We start from the raw sequence: 20,641 nt of genomic DNA, 5'->3' as shown, positions 1-20,641 counted from the left end.
AAAGAATAAGTCCCGGGGTCGATTTGCTTGACTAAAGGTGCTGCTCCAGCATGGCCACAGTCAAATGACCGAAACAAGTAAAAGAGAGTAAAGAGTGTGTATATATATATATATATATATATATATATATATATATATATATATAGCGTGAGAGAGTTAGGGGTTCGGGGTTCCACCTACTAAGGGATAGTATCTATCCAGTATACTGCTGGGAGGGTACCCAATTATTGCTACACTAGTGCTATACTATATATATATATATGTATATATGTAAAATTATGCATTATATTCTCAAAAGAAAGGAAATATTTTCAAAGTGTCTCAAACACATTAACTGCTGAAAATTTTGATAAAATTTCAAGCATTGTAAAATGTTTATCCATGAAAGATATTGATTAGTGAATGCCTTAAAAATCCACTTTGGATGTAAGAGTGCAGAGAGTTTATCATGTTGAAAAGTAAATATGCTATAGAGCTTAAAGAGTTAATCAGCAAGATATATTTCATGTAAAATATTTTACCCACTCCTGATCATCATCATCATCATTTAACACCCACTGCCCATGATGGCACGATGAGGAGATGCATCAGACTCCAGTCTGATTTGACATGGTTTCTACAGCTGGATGCTCTTCCAAATGCCACCCACTTCACAGAGTGTGCTGGACACTTTTACATGGCACTGCACAAGGTGCTTTTTCACACACACACACACATGTAAAAAATTATTTACTTCTGAAATGCTCTTCTTCCTGCCATATCTATAGTTTTTTTTTTACATTATCCAAGGTATTTTTAACCTTTTTTTTAAAAAAGACAATAGGATTTGATTAGAGCTGAAATTTGACTATTATTTCTAGCGGGTTGAGAAACCATATCGAGGCTTCCTTGGCACATGTGATAATTGACTTACATTTGCCAAGGAAGCTCCTACATAATTATTGGGTGTGTGAATAGGGAGTGGATTCTGGATAATTTATTATCTATATTGGCGTTAGGAAGGGCATCCAGCTGTAGAAACACTGCCAAATCAGATTGGAGCCTGGTGTAGCCATCTGGTTTTCACCAGTCCTCAGTCAAATTGTCCAACCCATGCTAGCATGGAAAGCGGACGTTAAACGATGTTGATGATGATGATGATACTTATTTTCCCGAACAACCTCAATAGTAGAAAAAATATCATACCTCCCTTTCTTTCCAGCACGTGCTGTTCTTCCAACTCTGTGAACATAATGTTTGATGGTACTGGGCATAGTCAAGTTAATAACCTAGAAAAAAATTAAAATTTTCATTAGATCAATAATTTCTATTAATATGCAATAATTGTGACCTCAAAGCTTATATTTTCAATGATTTCTTAGATTAATAAATATTTCGAAAGTCCCATTTCGCTATGGTTGCACTGATGAGATTATAATGACTGAGTTTTTTCATGTTACTTTAAGTTACAATTATACATTCAAATTTCATTTTCTTTTAGTTATTGAACAAACATCATTATTTAAGGAACTTCTATGGTAAAATAATTAGTTGAATAAAAAAAAAATATATTTGTGACTGAGACAAACGTCAAATTCTCTTTAATGAGACAGTAAATATTTACTAACCGTTTTCACACCTTCAATATCCAAGCCTCGAGCGGCCAAATCTGTAGCCAACAACACATCGATTCTGGCTTCCTTAAATCTCTTTAATGCTTCAAGACGCTTTAAGAAACAAAATAAAATGAAACATTTAATCATCATCATCAGACAGGTGTGGCTTTTTAGGTGAAGATGCTTGCTTTCCAACCATGTAACCTCGGGTTCAGTCCCACAGTGTAGCACTTTGGGTGTCTTCTACTATAGCCCTGGGCCGACCAATACCTTGTCAGTGGATTTGGTAGACAGAAACTGAAAGGCGGTGAGCTGGCAGAAGCGTTAGCACACTGGGCGAAATGCTTAAAGGGATTTCATCTGCCATTACGTTCTGAGTTCATGGTCTGCCGAGGTCGACTTTGCCTTTCATCCTTTCGGGGTTGTTACGCACTGGGGTCAATGTAATCGACTTAATCCCTTTGTCTGTCCTTGTTTGTCTCCTTGTGGGCAATAAAAAAAAAAGAAACTGAAAGCAGCCCACTGTGCATCTGTATGTGGGTTTTGGTAACAGTACATTTTGGCACTAGAGCTAAACACACATGCACACAGAAATATGCATTTACAGATAGGGAGAGAGAGAGACATTATAACTTATTAATTGAACTTGATTGCCATAAACACCTTTTCTCTCCTCACACATGTAAACTGAGAGGGGTTGAGGGAGGGAGAGAGAGAATGAAAAAAACCTTAAAACATCAGCTGTCAAATAAATCAACATTGAATCAGAGCTGCCAAAACAGCTGGTACCAAAATATTTCATACCATTTCCTAAATGGGTCTGAAGATCATGTCTTATTCATATGGTTAATTTTTGGTTTTGTTTCTACTGCTGGATGTCCTTATCACCAACCACATTACAAAGTGTACTGGGTACATTTTATCATCGATCCGGTACTAGTGATGTTTTTTTACAATTCTATGATGTATCTATACCCTAAAGCAATGTTTCTCAACCACTTTTTGCCTCTGGACTCCCTTGATTCCTATTTTACTCGGTGGACCCTCATAGTCAGTCAATGTTTAAAAAATCCTATTATATTAAGAACTGTATAAAAAGAAATTGTTCAAATATTTTGTGTATTGTAGAAGTATAACCATTTTATTGTACATAAATTTTAACAACAAAATCTTATTTGGATCTTCAAGGATCATATGGACTCCGGTTGAGAATCACTGCCCTAGAGTAATGTGCTAAAAAAGGTGAACAAGAGAGAGTATGGTGACAGAAGAGTCAAGAAGAAGGTCACCCGAGAGAGTGTGTGTGGGTGGGAGGGGAGAATGCTTGATAGCAATAAGAATGGAAGTGGTCAATGGTAAGACAACAAATATGGAAAAGAGTAGAAGTATTTTACCTGAGCTTGGGATAAATTTCCATGCAATTCTCCGACGTTGATCCCACATAAACCAAAAATAATATGCATTCGATGTGCTTGTTTCTTTGTTTGCACAAAAATTATACAATGGTTGCAAAATATACGACTCACTAGTGCTGTAAATACAAGAAATTATATAGATATGCATCAATAGATTATTGCAAAAAAAAAAAAAAATTAAAAAGAAAAGAAAAAAACTGTTAATTGCCAATACAGGCTTTGAGTCTTCCAAAGATAAACACATGGAAAGTTTAAAATAATCAGGGGAGCAAGGATAGCACCCATAACTTTTGCTGGGTCACTGATATTAGTGAGAGGAAAGAAATTGTGAGTCATGAGTTGCTGCTGAAGGAAGTACACCAAGATATAGTTATCCACAGATCAGAAACCTAGAAAGAATGCTTGCAGCAGACTGGACGCAGTTTTACTGCCTGGACCCCGGGCAAATTAAAGGTGTTAAACTTCAAAGAAGGATCAGTAAAATCATCAAATCACATCTGCTGCCCATGTTGGCATGGATTGGACAGTTTGACAGGATTCAACAGATCAAAAGACCATGTCTTGCTCCAGGGTGTCAGTTTTGGAATGCTGCCAACAGCTGGATGCCCTTTCTAACACCAATCATTTTACAGAATGTACTGGGTGCCCACTTATTTATATATTTCATATCACAATCTGTGAACAATACCATTGCTGCTATGAGGTTTTCAATGGACCAATCACTTGTACACCACATTTCAGACAGCAAAAATGACAAGGAAGAGTTGTTATTTTGATGATATACATTGGCAAAAAATATTAACACATACAGGTGCATCAAATTTTCATACAGATTCCATCTAACAAGCCAGCAGAGACATAGAGTTATGAGGTCCTTTACATGTGTAGAGGACATGATCACCTCTCTAGTGCTGGTGTAATGAAAAACATGCCTTGTACACTCTAAAGCCTGCAGCTGTGAGGACCATGACATTGCTCTAGTACTGGTACCATACACTTAATTTTATTGACTTCAGAAAGATGAAGGCCAAGAGAGATCTGAACTGTAAAACTGTCATACTGTAAAACATTTAGTCTGATGCTTTACCAATTCCGTCAATTTACAACCCTTTTGTAGGAATATATTAACTTCAGTAATTATATTTCATAATCACAAAAGATTAGATCTTAAAACAATTGAGATTTCATTAAAAAAAAAAAAGTTATTTTACCTGTAACAATGGCTTCTCTATCACCTTCTCTTGTAGGACGTATTCTAATAAACTCTTGTCTCAAGCCAAAAGCTACATCTGTGTTTTCGTTAATAAAAACTTTTATGGGTTTATCTAAAGATACTTTAGCCAGATCTTGAACCTGGAAAATGGAAAGATAAAAGAAAAAACATCATAGACCTATTTATAACCACATATTAAACAAGCATTTAAACAATAAACTGATAAAAAGAATAAGAGATTCTCTTCCTCTCACCAAAAGGCATGGAAGGAATGGAGTCTTGTTAGTGCTTAGTCAATGAACGATGACAATGGAGAGTAGAGAAGATTCTCTGGTTTTGCTGGGAACAAGATAACGTTTTAGTGTTGGTACCTCAACAAAATGCACTTAGTATACTGGAAAGTGATTTGGTGTAAGAAATGGCATTCAGTCATAGAAACCATGCCAAAAATGAAGCATATGAGTGAGACTCAATCCTCTGACAGTAACAATGCATTCAACCCATGCCAGCATGGAAAAGTGGACAAAAAAAAAATGATGATAATCATTATTTGATGATGGTTTACATATTTATACCAGAACATTCAGGGATTTTGTTTGCTTATTGATATTTGCCGCAATTCAGTGCATATACATAAAACGTTTTGTATGTTATATTTTGAATTGCACACTATATCTTTCAGGTTCAAAAACTATGATGTAAAAAACACTTTTTAATTACTGAAAGAATGACACTGTATAAAATTTAGTTGAACCATGAACTGGGTCATACAAAGTCACACTTTCTGAGTAAGGTGTAAATTGCCAAAAAGATATGGTGATGAACAATCAACTTAAAGGCTATGAGCTCAGTTACAGCAGGTATTTTTTGGTTTGTGCACTAGTACTTCATTCTACAAAATTTGAATTCAGCTAAGTGTTAGAAATAAATATGTCTGCAAATATTACTTGCGATAGATCTGCATTAGAGCTACAATGAGATTTAGTTCATCGGTTCATTCCATAAGATTTGCTCCTACAGGTGTTATGACACACCTTAACTATTTACAAATCTAGTAAAACAATTTTTGCAGACTACGTCCAACAGGGGAGGTAAGTGTGATTATTTAGAAACAAAAAGTATTATATACAAAATCAAAGAGAACCGATTATTTTACCTCATCAGTCATAGTTGCTGAAAATAACATGGTCTGTCGCTGTCTAGAACATAAACGAATGATTTCTTTCATTTGTTCAGCAAAAAAGTCGTCCAACATCCTTTAAAGTGGAAAAAAAAAGTTTAAATGTTATTGTGATACATGGAATACAAGACTGCTATAATTAAAAGGTATTAAATTAAGAAAAAGATTTTAAAAAAACACAAAAAATAAAACAGTGATTGTCACCACAATTTATACCGGCAAAGATTTCCACTATTTCTTGTGAATGCATACAATATCTACAGCTCAACTTTCTTTCATATGCACCATAAAGTTACTGCATCCATGCAGAAACAACTCTTTTGTTGTCAAGAAATGTAGAGGTCACTCAAACTTCCTTTACCCACCTCACACACAAACTATGATGGCCCTACATGGCTGATTAAACAGCAAGAAATAGAATCCAACTCACACCCCACCATTTCATATAAAGAAAAATACCTTAGACAGTGTCATCCATAATGTGTGTGTGTGTGTGTGTGTGTGTGTGTGTGTGTGTGTGTGTGTATGTATATATATATATATATATATATATATATATATATATATAGAGTTGAACAAAATGATGGAAAAACCTTAAAATTTCAAACAAATTAATTTTAATATAGGGCAGGATCACCGTTGGCAGTAATTACAGCTTGAATTCTACAAGGTATGGAATCGTACAAAGTTAATTGTTTCAAAAGGAATTTTTGTCCATTCTTCAGCTAAAACAGTCTCCAGTTCTTGTAGTGATGATGGTGGAGGATATCGACTCCTTACTTGTTTTTCTAAAATGCACCATAAATGTTCAATAATATTGAGATCTGGGGACTCTAGTGGTCAGATAAGATGTTCAACTTCACTAGAATGTTCCTTGTACCATTCAGTAACAACTTCAGCTGTGTGAATTGGTGCATTATCATCCTGAAAGATTGTGTTTCCCCCCAGAAACAGTTCCACAACCATAGAATGAATTTGATCAGATAAAATGCTTAAATAGTCTTGACTATTAATTTTGCCATGAAGGGAAGCCATTGGGCCGGCAGATTTCCAAGATATAGCCCCACAAATCATCACAGATCCTCCTTCATGTTTAACAGTTGGAAGAAGGCAGTCGGAGTCAAATGCTTCTTTTGGCTGTCTCCACATGTATACTCAGCTGGTGGTTGGAAATAAGGTAAAGGATGACTCGTCCACGAAAATAACATTCTTCCATTGGTCTAGGGACCAATTCTGTAGGTTTTTACTTCACTCTAAATGCTTTGCAACGTTTGTTTCTGAAAGTAGTGGTTTTCTGATTGCAGCCCTCCCATGAAATCCGGTTTTGTGCAGCTCCTGGTGAACAGTTTTTACGGCAACTAGGTTCTTGAGATGGTCATTAAGCTGTGCTGTAATTTTGGGAGCTGTACTTTTGCAATCCTTTCTAACAATTCGCATAAGAGTCCAATGGTCCCTATCTGAAAGTTTTGGCTTTTTTCCAGAGTTTTGTTCCAACGAGGAGGTTTATCCCTCTTTGTCAAAGGCTGTCATTACATTTGAGACAGTATTTCTTGATACACCAAATATTTTGGCTGTTTTCGTTATGCTAGCGCCTGCCATACGAGCACCAACAATTTGACCTCTTTGAAAGTCTGACAGATCTGTCAATCTAATGAATTTTAATTACCTTTTTCTGATGATATCTGAAAAGAAACAACAATTTAAACAAAATATATTAAGCACCACTAATAATAAATCAAAAACAAAAATAAACAAGCTGTTGATGGTTTTATAGATATTTCAAAATTATTTTGTCCAACTCCTGTGTGTGTATATATATATATATATATATATATATATATCTGGTTTGCAAGATTCTTCATGTGAATTTGTGTGTTGAAGCAAATTATGTTGCATCTGGGGAGAGTCATATTGTCTTAATGCCTTATCCAACACACCAGTTCGATTTCCACTTATTTATTATTTACATTCTTCCAAAATTTTCATTGCTTTTGCAACCTTGTCAATGGATGACGACTCTGTCCATTATTGGAGCTGTGTTCTTTTTTTCGCCTGTCTGTGCATCAGCGTACAGGTATGTATATATATATATATATATATATATATACATATACACACACACACACACAAAAAAAGCAGGGATGATCAAGGCTGGAACACCTTTGATAATAAATTGCCTTGAAAGAGTTGACCTGGGACTAAACAATAACAACACTATACAATTGCTTAAACATACTAAACAACAATATGACTTACCTATCAGCTTCATCTAGAACGAGGATTTCTACAGTATGGAGACTAAAATGTGGAGCATTGTGAAGATGATCAATAAGTCGACCAGGTGTTGCAATCACAACGTCAGGACCTTTTCGTAATGCAGCTTCTTGCATTTTTAAGTCCAGACCACCTTGACGAAAAACAAAATAACACAGTATAAACTTTGTTTAACTGAAGATTATATCACTACACCCTAACATTCAGAAAAGTTCTTGTGCAACTTTTACTGACATGCTTCATGAAATTGTATCCAAGCAAAAATCACACCGACAATTCTTGTTGAGAAAACATTTATTTCTGAATCAGCTTTGAATATATGAAAAAACATGTTTTTATACAGCTTGATGTTTATACCACTGTGGAAAAGATGAGTCTCTAAATTAAATACTGAATTGCTGGAATCTATATTTACAACTGAAAATTTTTCCTAAAGGTTAAATGGTCAACTATAAAAGATATCTTTGTAGATTAAAGTGTATTTTGTTGAGCAATGACAGTAAAATTCTAGTGGTTTAGCTTGAAATTATGTACTTCCAATGACCACTATTCATTATAACAATAATTTTTATAATGTAAATTAATAACAACACTTAATATAAAAACAAAACAAAAAAGTATCCAGTGAATAGTAAGTGATGAAGGAAATTGAAAACAGATCTTTACATGAAAATTTTCTTTTTTTTACCTACCAGCAGCAATACACATGTCTATATTTGTGAACTGAGCCAGCTGCCTAGCAACTTGGTGAACTTGAACAGCAAGTTCTCTGGTTGGAAGTAATACTAGCACTCGAGTACATGTAGAATTCTTTGGTTTGTACAAAAGTCTTTCAATGATGGGCAACATAAAAGCAGCAGTTTTACCTATAAAAATACAGATATTACTCCAAGATTACAACAGTAAGCAGAATTGCTGCACCAAATTTTTATATCTTCATCTGACATTTATATTTATCTTCAAATTTATTCAAATTTTGTTATGGTATGAATGGAAGAAAGAACAAAATAGGATGATATTCTTATTAACTTTTTATGTGTTAGTATTGGAGAAAGATGACTCCTCAAATCTTTTGAGGTTGGTGAGATTAATGATGCTTGTAAAGAAATATGTGGAAAGGTGGGAGTTTCTGAAGACTGATGTCCAGGAGAGGTTAGTGGATAAAATGTGATGAGATGTATGGAATATCAGGAAAAAAAACAATTTTGCAAATCACCCAACAACATATCTCTCTTTCATTTTTCTGTTTACTGTATAATTTCTATTCTGCTGCTATCTGACATTCTCGACTCCACCACTCACTCCTGGTCTCTCTGCCCCATTCATTGCTATCCATCTCATATCTTGAAGGTTCACCCTGACACTTCATTACCACTACTTTTTATTATTTTCCAGCTCAACCCAATCATTCCTAAAGACTTTTCTAAAATGTGAGTAGTCATGTAGCTCCTCTACAGCAAGAAATCTGTTCTGATCTGGCCCTTTTCTTTCATGCTCTACCCCTATCTAATTCCCATCTCCCAGCATAAAGTTTCCCCCACTCAGAACTTGAAATTTTGCAAGCTGCATGGTGAGCTCACTATTGCTGCTGGCATGAAAAAACACCCAGTACAAGCTGTAAAGTGGCTGGTGTTAGGAAGGACATCCAACTACAAAAATCATGCCAAAATATGTTTGTGGAGCATAATGCAGTTCGTGAACCCATGCCAGCACACATCATGGGTGTGAAATGATGATGACTTTTACTGACATATAACTTCAAAATATCATAATTGTTTTCATCTCAAATAAAGTTTTCCTAATTTTTCAATCAGTAATTATCAGCAGAGGATATAAGTTCAAGAATAATAATCTGAAATAAACAATGATATATGACAGCTGAGCTTTGATCAACATCAGATATCCTTGGGTGTGTACATAGTCTAGACTAGGTTAATAGCTGAAAGTGTAACCTTAAAAACAACTCATCTCAAATAGACAGAGAATTTTGATATTCTAAGTTATTGGAACCATATAAATAAAATAAGCACCCAGAACATATTATAAAGTGGTTGGCATTGAGAAGAGCATCCAGCTGCAGAAACCATCCCAAACTAGACATTGGCACTTGGTACATTTCTCTGGCTCACTGGCTCCTGTTGAACTGTCCAACCCAAGTCAGTATGGAAAACAAATGTTAAATGGTGAGGATATGGTGTATTCACTTGAGTGCACACATATCCACAAATATATATTTGCATCTACATTCCATGGTCCATTTGTTTAACACCCAACACTATGACTTTGCTCCCCTGCCCCACTCTAGTCTTGATACAATCCTTTCTAAACAGATCTACTTGGCCGATCCCCTTTGCTACTTTCTTCTGTTAATAATAATAAAACTCAGACTAGGGGAAAGGTTCACTTCCAAGAAAGAAGGAAACAAGTTTTACAATCACAGGTGTAAGAAACAAAGAGGTTTGAGAGATTTATTCACAAAATCAACACCAAATGCGAGTTTATAATTAAATATATCTTCAATAAATGTTGTACAAAGTGTTGAAAGCAGAAAAGTAACAGAAGACATACCAGATCCAGTAACAGCACATGCACAGATGTCTCTACCCAACAATGCAACTGGTATTGTAGCAGCCTGAATTGGCATAGGTTTGTCAAACTTCATGGAAGCTAAGGCCTAAATGAAAACCAAAAGAATTATTAATATCAGATTTAACAATAAATCTAATCATGTACGTTTTGATTTATGAAAGTATTTTCTCTCCTTTTTTTTTTTAACAAGTGAAGTTAAAAAGATATTTCGTTTTTGGATTTGGCTTGCAAATGTGAGTTTGTGTATTGAAGCATATTCTGTTGTATCTGGAGAGAGTCATTCTCTTTTGGTGCCTCATAATTTAACACTCTCACCGGTAAAATTTCCACTTATTTCTTTTTTATTTTTCTAAAATTTTTGTTGTCTTGCAACCTTTGACTCTCAAAACTATCGAAAAGGTGTGTTAAATTATAAGGCACCAAAAGAGAATGACTCTCCCCAGACACAACAGAATTTAAAAAGATAGTTAAGTGGATAAGAATATATTTGAGAAAAGGAACAACAAAATGTCAAAGTATGTTCAGTCATGCATTAAAAGTGAAATCAGGTTATCATGACCAATATTATGCTTATAAATATTATATAGTAATATTGCAACCAACATAAGACTTTGCTATTAAAATTTATGTGCAATGAATTGCTTCTACTTCTACAACACACAAAATATTTTAATTTATTTCTAAAATTCCTAATAATATTTAATAATCATCGTCGTTTAACGTCTGCTTTCCATGCTAGCATGGGTTGGATGATTTGACTGAGGACCAGGAGGCGACACCAGGCTTCAATCTGATCTGTCAGAGTTTCTACAGCTGGATGCCCTTCCTAACGCCAACCACTCCGAGAGTGTAGTGGGTGCTTTTACATACCACCGGCATGAGGGCCAGTCAGGCAGTACTGGCGACGGTCATGCTCAAAATGGTGTATTTTACGTGCCACCTGCACAGGAGCCAGTCCATTGGCACTGGCAACGATCTCGCTCGAATGTCTTTCCACGTGCCACCAGCACAAGTGCCAGGGAGGCGACGTTGGTAACGATCTATGATAAAAATATGATAGGATTGTTCTTAAACACTGAATGGCTATGAAGGTCCAGCAGAGTAAAATAGGAATCAAAAGGATCCATAGGGATCCACTGGTCTAGAATGAGAAAACATTTAGTTTAAAATAGTTTATATTCAGACTTACCTTCATGACTGGTCTTGAAAGATTCATTTCTTGAAATGTGATATCTTTATCATAAAAATCGATATCTTCTTCAAACTTAACCTTATTTTCCTACAGAAATGAAAAACATAACATATATATTAGAATGATTGAAGAGTGAATATTTCTATTAACATTATGGAGATGGGAAGGGATAGAATACAATATCATATTGTTATTAAGACTTGCTCTCTGGTTGGACAAGATTTGCACTGATTTCTGATAACATAAGCAATCTCGTTGTTAGACTCTTCATTATACATTATTTTATCAGTTATGTAGTCAGTTTTATGAAAATGCCAAATGTTATTTAATGAAAAGAACGTTTTACAACTGTTATTAATGTCTGGTTAAAAAGTAAAAATAATTAAAACAATGATAGTAATGAATTAGTCAATAACAGTTAACTATGAAGATATAGTGGTAACACTGAAATATAATGTCACAAACGTGAATCAGTTAAAAATGAAACTATTGTATAAAAATGACTCTTTTCATGACAGCTTCACATCTGTACTACTCAGTGATGCTCACTCGGTTTAGTTAGACAGTGATAAGAACATAGTCATACATGTTTACTGTGTGAACCACCACCATATATTTTAGTCAGAACAATAAAAAGAATGTAATTATCAAGAAAGACCATGCAGTTTAATAGTTCTTTCACAAAATACAGTTAATCACATGAAATGATATTTTCATTGCAAGTTTATAATGAATCTTGTTTGGTAATATTTTAGCAGTAACCTATGAAATGTAAAATAATTTTTCAAAAATCAAGTAAAATATAATTAAAGTGTTGTTGTCACTCATTAAAATGTTGAACTTTATATTTTAAAATTAAACTTAAGAAAATCAATATCTTGCTTACATCTTCAATTTTCTTTTTAGACTTCTTTTTTCTACCTTTGTCTCTGATTACATCTGCAGAGAAAAATGCCTTTTAGTTTTTTTTTATATATATAAAATAGTTTTTAAATAAATACAAATCAAAAAAATTACACATTTAAAAAAAATCACTGTACCTAATAGACACAATTTCATGTAAAGTTTTTTCTTTTAGTGTAACAAGCATAGCAACATTAAGTAGAAGATTTAAGCTCCCCAATGTATAAAATGCAGTCAAAATGCTCCATTTTATAGTTTTCATCCAGTTGTAATAAGCTCTTTCTCCGGTTAGGCTTAATAGCTAAGTAAAAGAGTGTGGGCAACATGGTGAGCAGCAGGTTGTATGTTGGGTACACATCTTCCAATCTATCATTAGTTCTGCTGCTACAGAGTGCATCAGAGTAAAACTTGGCTCCATGCTTTTTGATCTGAAAAACTTTCAAAGTACTGTACTCTTTTTGTATCTAGCATTACAAAAAACACTAAGGAAAGCAAACCAAGTTCTGTTTATTATGGGTTTTGTATATTCCAGTCAAGATCATTCCATCACTCAAACTGTTAGAAATAACAGCTAAGTCTATTTTAAATCACAAACTGCCATCCTGGGAAAAGAACTGATACACTAAATAATGAAGTTCTACATACCCCTAAAATGATGGAATGATCTTGACTGGAATATACAAAACCCAGAGTAAACAGAACTGATTTTATAAGAACACAGACACCAATGGTGTTTACAAGAAGAATAATGGCTGATAAATTGCCTCATTACACACTCATGTTACATTGGTGAAAGTTGATTTTCACATTCCCACCACAAAACAAGGACATTGTCAGAGGGACTTGAGAAAAATCATTATGATCCTGATCCAGTAGATCAGAAATTGAGAATATTCCATTAAGACATGAATTTTCAGATGGAACAATATTAACAGAGTGTATTTCTTAGTAATATTATATAAGGAGGACAGCAAAGAGAGCTAGTTATTTTTCTCATTTCATATCATGCATTATCCGAGCAATATCCTTATGGGTTACAATCTTCCAATGGCCAATCACTGGTTTGCTGCAATTCCACTGCCAAAAGTAACGAAGGAGTGTCTGTGCAACTGAGTGGAATAAATACCAGAAAGTAATTTTGTTTGATGCACCAGTTTATAGACAATTTTTAGTACATGTATATACCATTTGCTGATATAAATATATGCAATGCAAATTTATTCAATGAGCTTCCACAGTTTTAATCTACCGAATTTCACTCACAAGCTACAGTACAAGACACTTGCGCAAGGTGTCACATAGTGAGATTGAAACCCAGAACCATGAGGTTTTGAAGTGAACTACTTAAATCTTTTTTCACCATATTTCTGTTAAAATACACTGCCCTTGTTTTGAAAATAATGAAGAATTTAATAAAATAATGTTGATGCCATTTAATTGGTATTTGGAACATAAATCAACATGAAATTTTAATGGAGGATTTTAATTTAGAGCCATCTGGTTTCACCAGTCCTCAGTCAAATCGTCCAACCCATGCTAGCATGGAAAGCGGACGTTAAACAATGATGATGATGATCATTTTAAAACAAGCTGTTGATATCAAAGAACCATGGGCAGTCTCAGATAGGTGGGTATTACTCTTTACTCTTTTACTTGTTTCAGTCATTTGACTGCGGCCATACTGGAGCACCGCCTTTAGTCGAGCAAATCGACCCCAGGACTTATTCTTTGTAAGCCTAGTACTTATTCTATTGGTTTCTTTTGCTGAACCGCTAAGTTACGGGGACGTAAACACACCAACATCAGTTGTCAAGCAATGTTGGGGGGACAAACACACACACACATATATATATATATACATATACATGACGGGCTTCTTTCAGTTTGTGTCTACCAAATGCACTCACAAGGCTTTGGTCGGCCCGAGGCTAGAGTAGAAGACACTTGCCCAAGGTGCAACGCAGTGGGACTGAACCTGAAAAGGTTAAGCACACAACCAAGCCTACCAATTCTAATTTGAATATTAGCCACATGATTCAATAAATAAAACAAGAAAATCTTTTAATTTTGAATAAGTCAATACCAGTCATATTAGTTTCTTCTTCATCAAAACTGTCGTCATCGTCTTCGTTCCAATCGTCTGTAATATTTTCTGATTTTTCCTTAGTATTTGTCTAGAAAGAAAACGTAATGTCAAAATATAAACATATAACAGTAGATCTCAAAAATTACAGGTGGTGGATATTTTACTCATAAAGTCATTCTTATGAAAATTAAAATATTTTTTCAATAGTAATCTGTTTTTCTTTCATTCCTTTTTTGTTTATTTTATTTCCTTCTTGTGTCATCTTTCCTTTTTGTTTTGCTTTTCTATTTAGTTTAAACATCCAGCAGTACCTATTATATCTACAAGTGTTCCTTGACTGGTAAGGCCAATGCAGTTGACATTCGCCACAAGCTTTTGTAGTTTGATGCTTTGTGGGGAAAAAATATGTTTGAGAAAAAGAATTTCTCAAGGTTGCAACTTCAAATAGAAAAATGTATAGTCCAGGATTTGTAGGTTTTGACAGAGTAAAGATGATGCACCAGTTGGGATTAAGCCAAGGGGAGGGATTATGATGTTGACTAGTACAGAAGTTGAAACTGTTGTAGTAGCAACTGGCACAAAATGTAAAGAGATGAAGCAGTAATTGCAGCATGCTGGTGAGGGAGTATTTGCCAATCAGATAGATGGACTTTTTGTATCTTAGCATTGTTACTGGAAAATAGGATTATGGTTAATTTGACAGAACGAAGAATTGGGAGACATGGAAAGAAACAACATTTCAAACATGTCCAACATAAACTGGAAAATATATGTAAACGTAACGATGGTATAATTGCTTAATATCTCCATTTGAAAGCTATACAAATGAATGTAATTGGTTCTAAATGAAATATAAACATACAGACTGACTACATTTTTAAATATTACTTATTAACTGAATAGTTGCAAGTTACAACTTTTCAATAAAAAGAAAATGACTAATTTAGGACAAACAGCAACCTTTTATATGAATGAAGTCATACCAGTTTTAAAGGTAAAAGCAAAAATTTTAAATAACATACCGCTTTCTTTTTTTGCCGACGGATCTGTATGATTTTTTCATCAAGTGATGTAACTTCTAATTTCTTTCGTTTTGCATGTCGTAAAGCAAAGTCCATATCGAATATTGCATCATCTTTAAACTGTAAACAAAATAAAACAGATAAATCAGACACAAAAAAAAGGAAATTAATATAATAAGTATTTAAGTTGATAATACAATCAGTTAGTACAAATAAACAGTATGGTATCATATACCACAAGGCATTTTTATACCCAACACTGATTCCAAACCGTTCCTTTCCTACATAACAAGTAGAGTGTACAAATGACATTGAGATTTTGTGTGCTGTCTTGCTAGCTAGCACTTGTCTTTGCCCTATTTAACTTTAGGCTCTAGACCAGATTTATGCAATCCTTTAACAGATTTTGAGAACAAGAATTCAAGAATACTCAAAGACAAACAGAGTTGAACTGTGTAAAGCCTCAAGAATTTTAATGACTAGAGGAGTCGAGAAAGGACCCCCAATGAACACCTACATGGACATGGAATTCTTCACTGAGCTCATCAGCCATTGTTGTTGTTGTTGGCACTCCGTCGCTTACAACGTCGAGGGTTCCAGTTGATCCGATCAATGGAACAGCTTGCTCGTGAAATTAATGTGCAAGTGGCTGAGCACTCCAGACACGTGTACCCTTAACGTAGTTCTCGGGGATATTCAGTGTGACACAGCGCGACAAGGCTGACCCTTTGAATTACAGGCACAACAGAAACAGGAAGTAAGAGTGAGAGAAAGTTGTGGTGTAAGAATACAGCAGGGTTCGCCACCATCTCCTGCCGGAGCCTCGTGGAGCTTTAGGTGTTTTCACTCAATAAGCACTCACAACGCCCAGTCTGGGAATCGAAACCGCGATCCTACGACCGCGAGTCCGCTGCCCTAACCACTGGGCCATTGCGCCTCCACACTCATCAGCCATAACCATACTAAAAACATCCTCACACAACCCTTTTAAGGCATTCATCTACAGCTGGTTTCCTCAGTATCTACTAGGATTCAAAGTAAGCAACTATCAAACTCCCTCTCCAAATCAAAAAATTAAAAGTGGCTTGTTCTTAGGTAAGAGCTTCTCTTGCAGCTGTCTCTTTAGTAATATGGAATTAGTAAATTCTGAGTCGCAACAAAAACTCAAACTGTATCTTAACTAAGCTAATCCTATTGTGAACTAGCCAAAACACATTGATGACTTGTCTATCAATTTGATGCCTGGAGAATACATAGGGGAGAATAAACTCAACAGAGGGACTAGCTGCTCAAATTGATAGCACTATGATTGTATGCTTATAAAGACATAACTACTCGTGTCAGTGCCATGATTAAATGCCCTGCACACACACTGCGCATACACTAACCGATACTAGGAAGAGCATCAAGCTGTAAAAAACAGACAAAAAATAAATGTACAACTGAGACATGGTCTTCCAATTTGTCTAGGAGGGAAGTACCTCTGAATAAGAAATGACTTGGGGCTGTGGCAACTCATCCAAACAATACCAGCATGGAAAGCAGATATAAAAAAAATGATTTACTCGCCCACATCCAGTATCCCCTTTGTCCTGGTAGCAGTTGGTGATGCAACACTAATAATCATTGAGAATACTAGCTGTCTTACATCACCATCATCATTTAACATCTGTTTTCCATGCTGGCAAGCTGAAGAGCTACCCAGGCTCTAATTTTTTGTTTTGGCATGGTTTCTACGGCTGGATGTCTTTTCTTACATTGACCACTTTATAGAGCATACCGGGTGCTTTTCATGTGGCACTGGCACACTACCTGATTACCTTAGTAAGTAGCATACATTATAAATATTATATATATATATATATATATAAAAGATAAACCTTACTTGCATTCAATTATATCATCACCATCATCATCATCGTTTAACGTCCGCTTTCCATGCTAGCATGGGTTGGACGATTTGACTGAGGACTGGTGAAACCGGATGGCAACACCAGGCTCCAGTCTGATTTGGCAGAGTTTCTACAGCTGGATGCCCTTCCTAACGCCAACCACTCAGAGAGTGTAGTGGGTGCTTTTACGTGTCACCCGCACGAAAACGGCCACGCTCGAAATGGTGTCTTTTATGTGCCACCCGCACAAGAGCCAGTCCAGGGGCACTGGCAACGATCTCGCTCGAAAACCCTACAAGGCCAGTCAGGCGGTACTGGCAACGGTCACGCTCAGGATGGTACATCTTATGTGCCACCCACACAAGAGCCAGTCCAGGGGCACTGGCAACGATCTCACTTGGTTTGCCAATATATATATGCATATGTAGGTACAGGACGTCATGAAACATGAATTATTCTTCGAACAACATAAGACACAAAAATGAAAACAAAACAAACAACATAAAGAACGACCCTTCATTAGTTGTTGGCTGTTTTCCTAGTCTCGTATTTCGAGCACTTAACAATATACGCTTTCAATAAAACAGTTGCTTACGCATGTACACGTTTCATGACGTCCTGTGCCATATCATCATCATCATCGTTTAACGTCCGCTTTCCATGCTAGCATGGGTTGGACAATTTGACTGAGGACTGGTGAAACCGGATGGCAACACCAGGCTCCAGTCTAATTTGGCAGAGTTTCTACAGCTGGATGCCCTTCCTAACGCCAACCACTCAGAGAGTGTAGTGGGTGCTTTTACGTGTCACCCGCACGAAAACGGCCACGCTCGAAATGGTGTCTTTTATGTGCCACCCGCACAAGCTAGTCCAGGGGCACTGGCAACGATCTCGCTCGAAAATCCTACGGGAGCCAGTCAGGCGTTACTGGCAACGGCCACGCTCAAAATGGTGCATCTCATGTGCCACCCGCACAAGAACCAGTCCAGGGGCACTGGCAATGATCTTACTTGGCTTGCCGGGTCTTCTCACGCACAGCACATTTCCAAAGGTCTCGGTCAGTAACATATATCAAAAGGATATATATATCTGATGACTTTAACATTTCTAACTGAATTTATTAAGATTATAAACTTACTGATATGTCAAACTGGAAGTTGTTGTTAAATTCATTAGTTCTTTTCTTCTTCCTTTTTTCTTTAGAAAGAGGTGTGACTTGCTATATCAATAAAAAGAGGAAACATAATTCATTAATAGATAACAGATATTGTACTTTAGTAGACAGAAGCAACAGAATTAACAAATCAAAGGAAACAGAAGGATAGAATCAACTCAGCAGACCATAAAATACATTGAGTCTTATGAAGAGAAGTATACTGTGATGTTTCAAGCAGAACCGTCTTTCAAGAAAATTACTAAACATCTTTGAAGGAAATTTAATCCTTTCGCATTGAAACCAGCCAAATCTGGCCCAAATTTTCTGTGTTTTATGTTCAAACTGGTCAGATCCAGCCTATCTCACCTTCCCTACAATGTAATTTTAAAAATAAACAATCACATCATTGAAATCTTGAAGCTATGAGCTAATGCATAATTCAAAACATTGTAAACAAATAAGCCTTATTTTTGAATGCTAAAGAGTTAAATGACCGTACCTTCAAATTCACCTTTTTTTTTAAAGGTGTCAAAGTTCAAAACTTACTCAAAAACATTGAGGTAACTGAGACTTATCAAGGTTTTTTTTCATCATCATCATCATCATCATCATTTAACATCCACTTTCCATGCTGGCATGGGTCGGACGTTTTGACTGAGGACTGGGCAAGCCGGGAGACAGCAGTTTTATCTGGTAAGGTTTCTACAGCTGGATACCCTTCCAAACGCCAACCACTCAGAGATTGCAGTGGATACTTTTTATGTGCCACCAACACAGGAGCCAGTCAGGTGAGCCTGGCATTGATCACGTTCGGATAGTGCTTTTTACGTGCCACTGGCACGGAGGCCAGTCATAGGGTACTGGCATTGGTCACGTTTGCCTACGTGGACAATGTTTTAGTCTGTGGGACTATTCAAGTCAACTGAGATGAGGATGACGTTTGTAACTGCAGAAAAAGCATACTGACTTCGAGGTAGTGGCCATGGTTTGATGAGCTTTATCAAGTGACACCATGGGTATTGTAGCAATAAGCCAATTATCTTGTTGAAGAAACCGAACTGAATAATTAGGAAATACTTTAATTAAGTAAAACTCGTCAACAATAAGATAAAACACAGATAAACTACATGTAATAGAAAATTATCAATCGTCATCACAATAATTTTATAGATTTTCTCCTAATTTCTCGCTGTCACTAAGATTTTAGTCTATCCACGATTTACCAACATCATTTACACATTTGCTAATTACTGAATGAAAGTTAATGTTCTTAGTGCCTAAAGAACAATCACAAGTTTTTTTCATAATGAGAGAGGCAAGTGAGCAAATCTTAAAGAATCATTAAATAACAACAAAATCGGAGTTTGTTCCTCGAGAACGATAATGTCTCCCGGACTCTAATTTTACGATGGATCTATATACAAATGAAAATGATTCCATATATCTATTTTATCTTTCGTCATACATTTTGAAAGCTAACAGAATCCGTTTCAGTGGTTCCAATGTTGCAAAAATTGCGAACTTGGTCAATAATTTTCGATTAGAGCTTCATTATTATTCACATTACAAAACTCTTTTACTGGATTCAGCCATCTAGCTGTGGTCATGCTGGAGCACAGCCAATGTTTACAGTATTTGACCAAGGTGTCACAGATGTTACGATATTATAGATCATACGATATAGAGGAAGTAATTAAGAATAGAAATACACACACACACATATATATATATATATATATATACACCATAAATTAATTATCTAATACATTATACATATAGAGAATGTAACTTGTATATTTCATATCAACTTCCGATCTCGAGACACGTGGGAACGTTTTGGTTGTACAATAGATAAAATAGTAACAACAGACAAAAGCAAATTAAATAATCGATTTAAATTTCTCAGACTTACATCTTCATCACTCTCTGATGTATCGTCATTAAATTCAATGACATCATCATCAGTTATTGTCTTTATAAAACCAAGATCATCTGGAACACTGACCATGTTGGTTATTCTCTCGCTGTCACTATGACTAGATACATGCAGAGCTACGACTTTATACTCGTCTTTTATTCAGATAAAATAACAAATACCAACATCTTAATAAAAGTATGATTTTT

The 20,641-nt window shown here is 35.6% G+C and overlaps 1 protein-coding gene across 1 annotated transcript in view; it reads right to left on the bottom strand.

The window, feature by feature from the left end:
* The window catches only part of LOC106868386 (putative ATP-dependent RNA helicase DDX27), a 33,145-nt gene extending 12,594 nt beyond the window's left edge, over nt 1-20,551 (bottom strand). Inside the window, exons 1-14 of the mRNA XM_089352953.1 lie at nt 20,430-20,551; nt 18,500-18,580; nt 15,470-15,589; nt 14,445-14,535; nt 12,345-12,397; nt 11,456-11,545; nt 10,246-10,351; nt 8,370-8,543; nt 7,660-7,810; nt 5,380-5,479; nt 4,222-4,363; nt 2,990-3,126; nt 1,608-1,706; nt 1,186-1,268 (exon numbers count right to left, since the gene is read on the bottom strand). Of these exons, the coding sequence (XP_089209079.1) occupies nt 1,186-1,268; nt 1,608-1,706; nt 2,990-3,126; nt 4,222-4,363; nt 5,380-5,479; nt 7,660-7,810; nt 8,370-8,543; nt 10,246-10,351; nt 11,456-11,545; nt 12,345-12,397; nt 14,445-14,535; nt 15,470-15,589; nt 18,500-18,580; nt 20,430-20,525 (1,523 nt within the window). The 5' untranslated portion in view covers nt 20,526-20,551. The remainder of the gene's footprint in view (nt 1-1,185; nt 1,269-1,607; nt 1,707-2,989; nt 3,127-4,221; nt 4,364-5,379; nt 5,480-7,659; nt 7,811-8,369; nt 8,544-10,245; nt 10,352-11,455; nt 11,546-12,344; nt 12,398-14,444; nt 14,536-15,469; nt 15,590-18,499; nt 18,581-20,429) is intronic.
* Between the last annotated feature and the right edge of the window lie 90 nt (nt 20,552-20,641).

The sequence above is a fragment of the Octopus bimaculoides genome, chromosome 5 (assembly GCF_046866305.1).
Source record: "Octopus bimaculoides isolate indiv1 chromosome 5, ASM4686630v1, whole genome shotgun sequence".
Taxonomy (NCBI): domain Eukaryota; kingdom Metazoa; phylum Mollusca; class Cephalopoda; order Octopoda; family Octopodidae; genus Octopus; species Octopus bimaculoides.
Note: the sequence above shows the minus strand (reverse complement) of the source record. Positions and strands in the feature narration are given on the sequence as shown.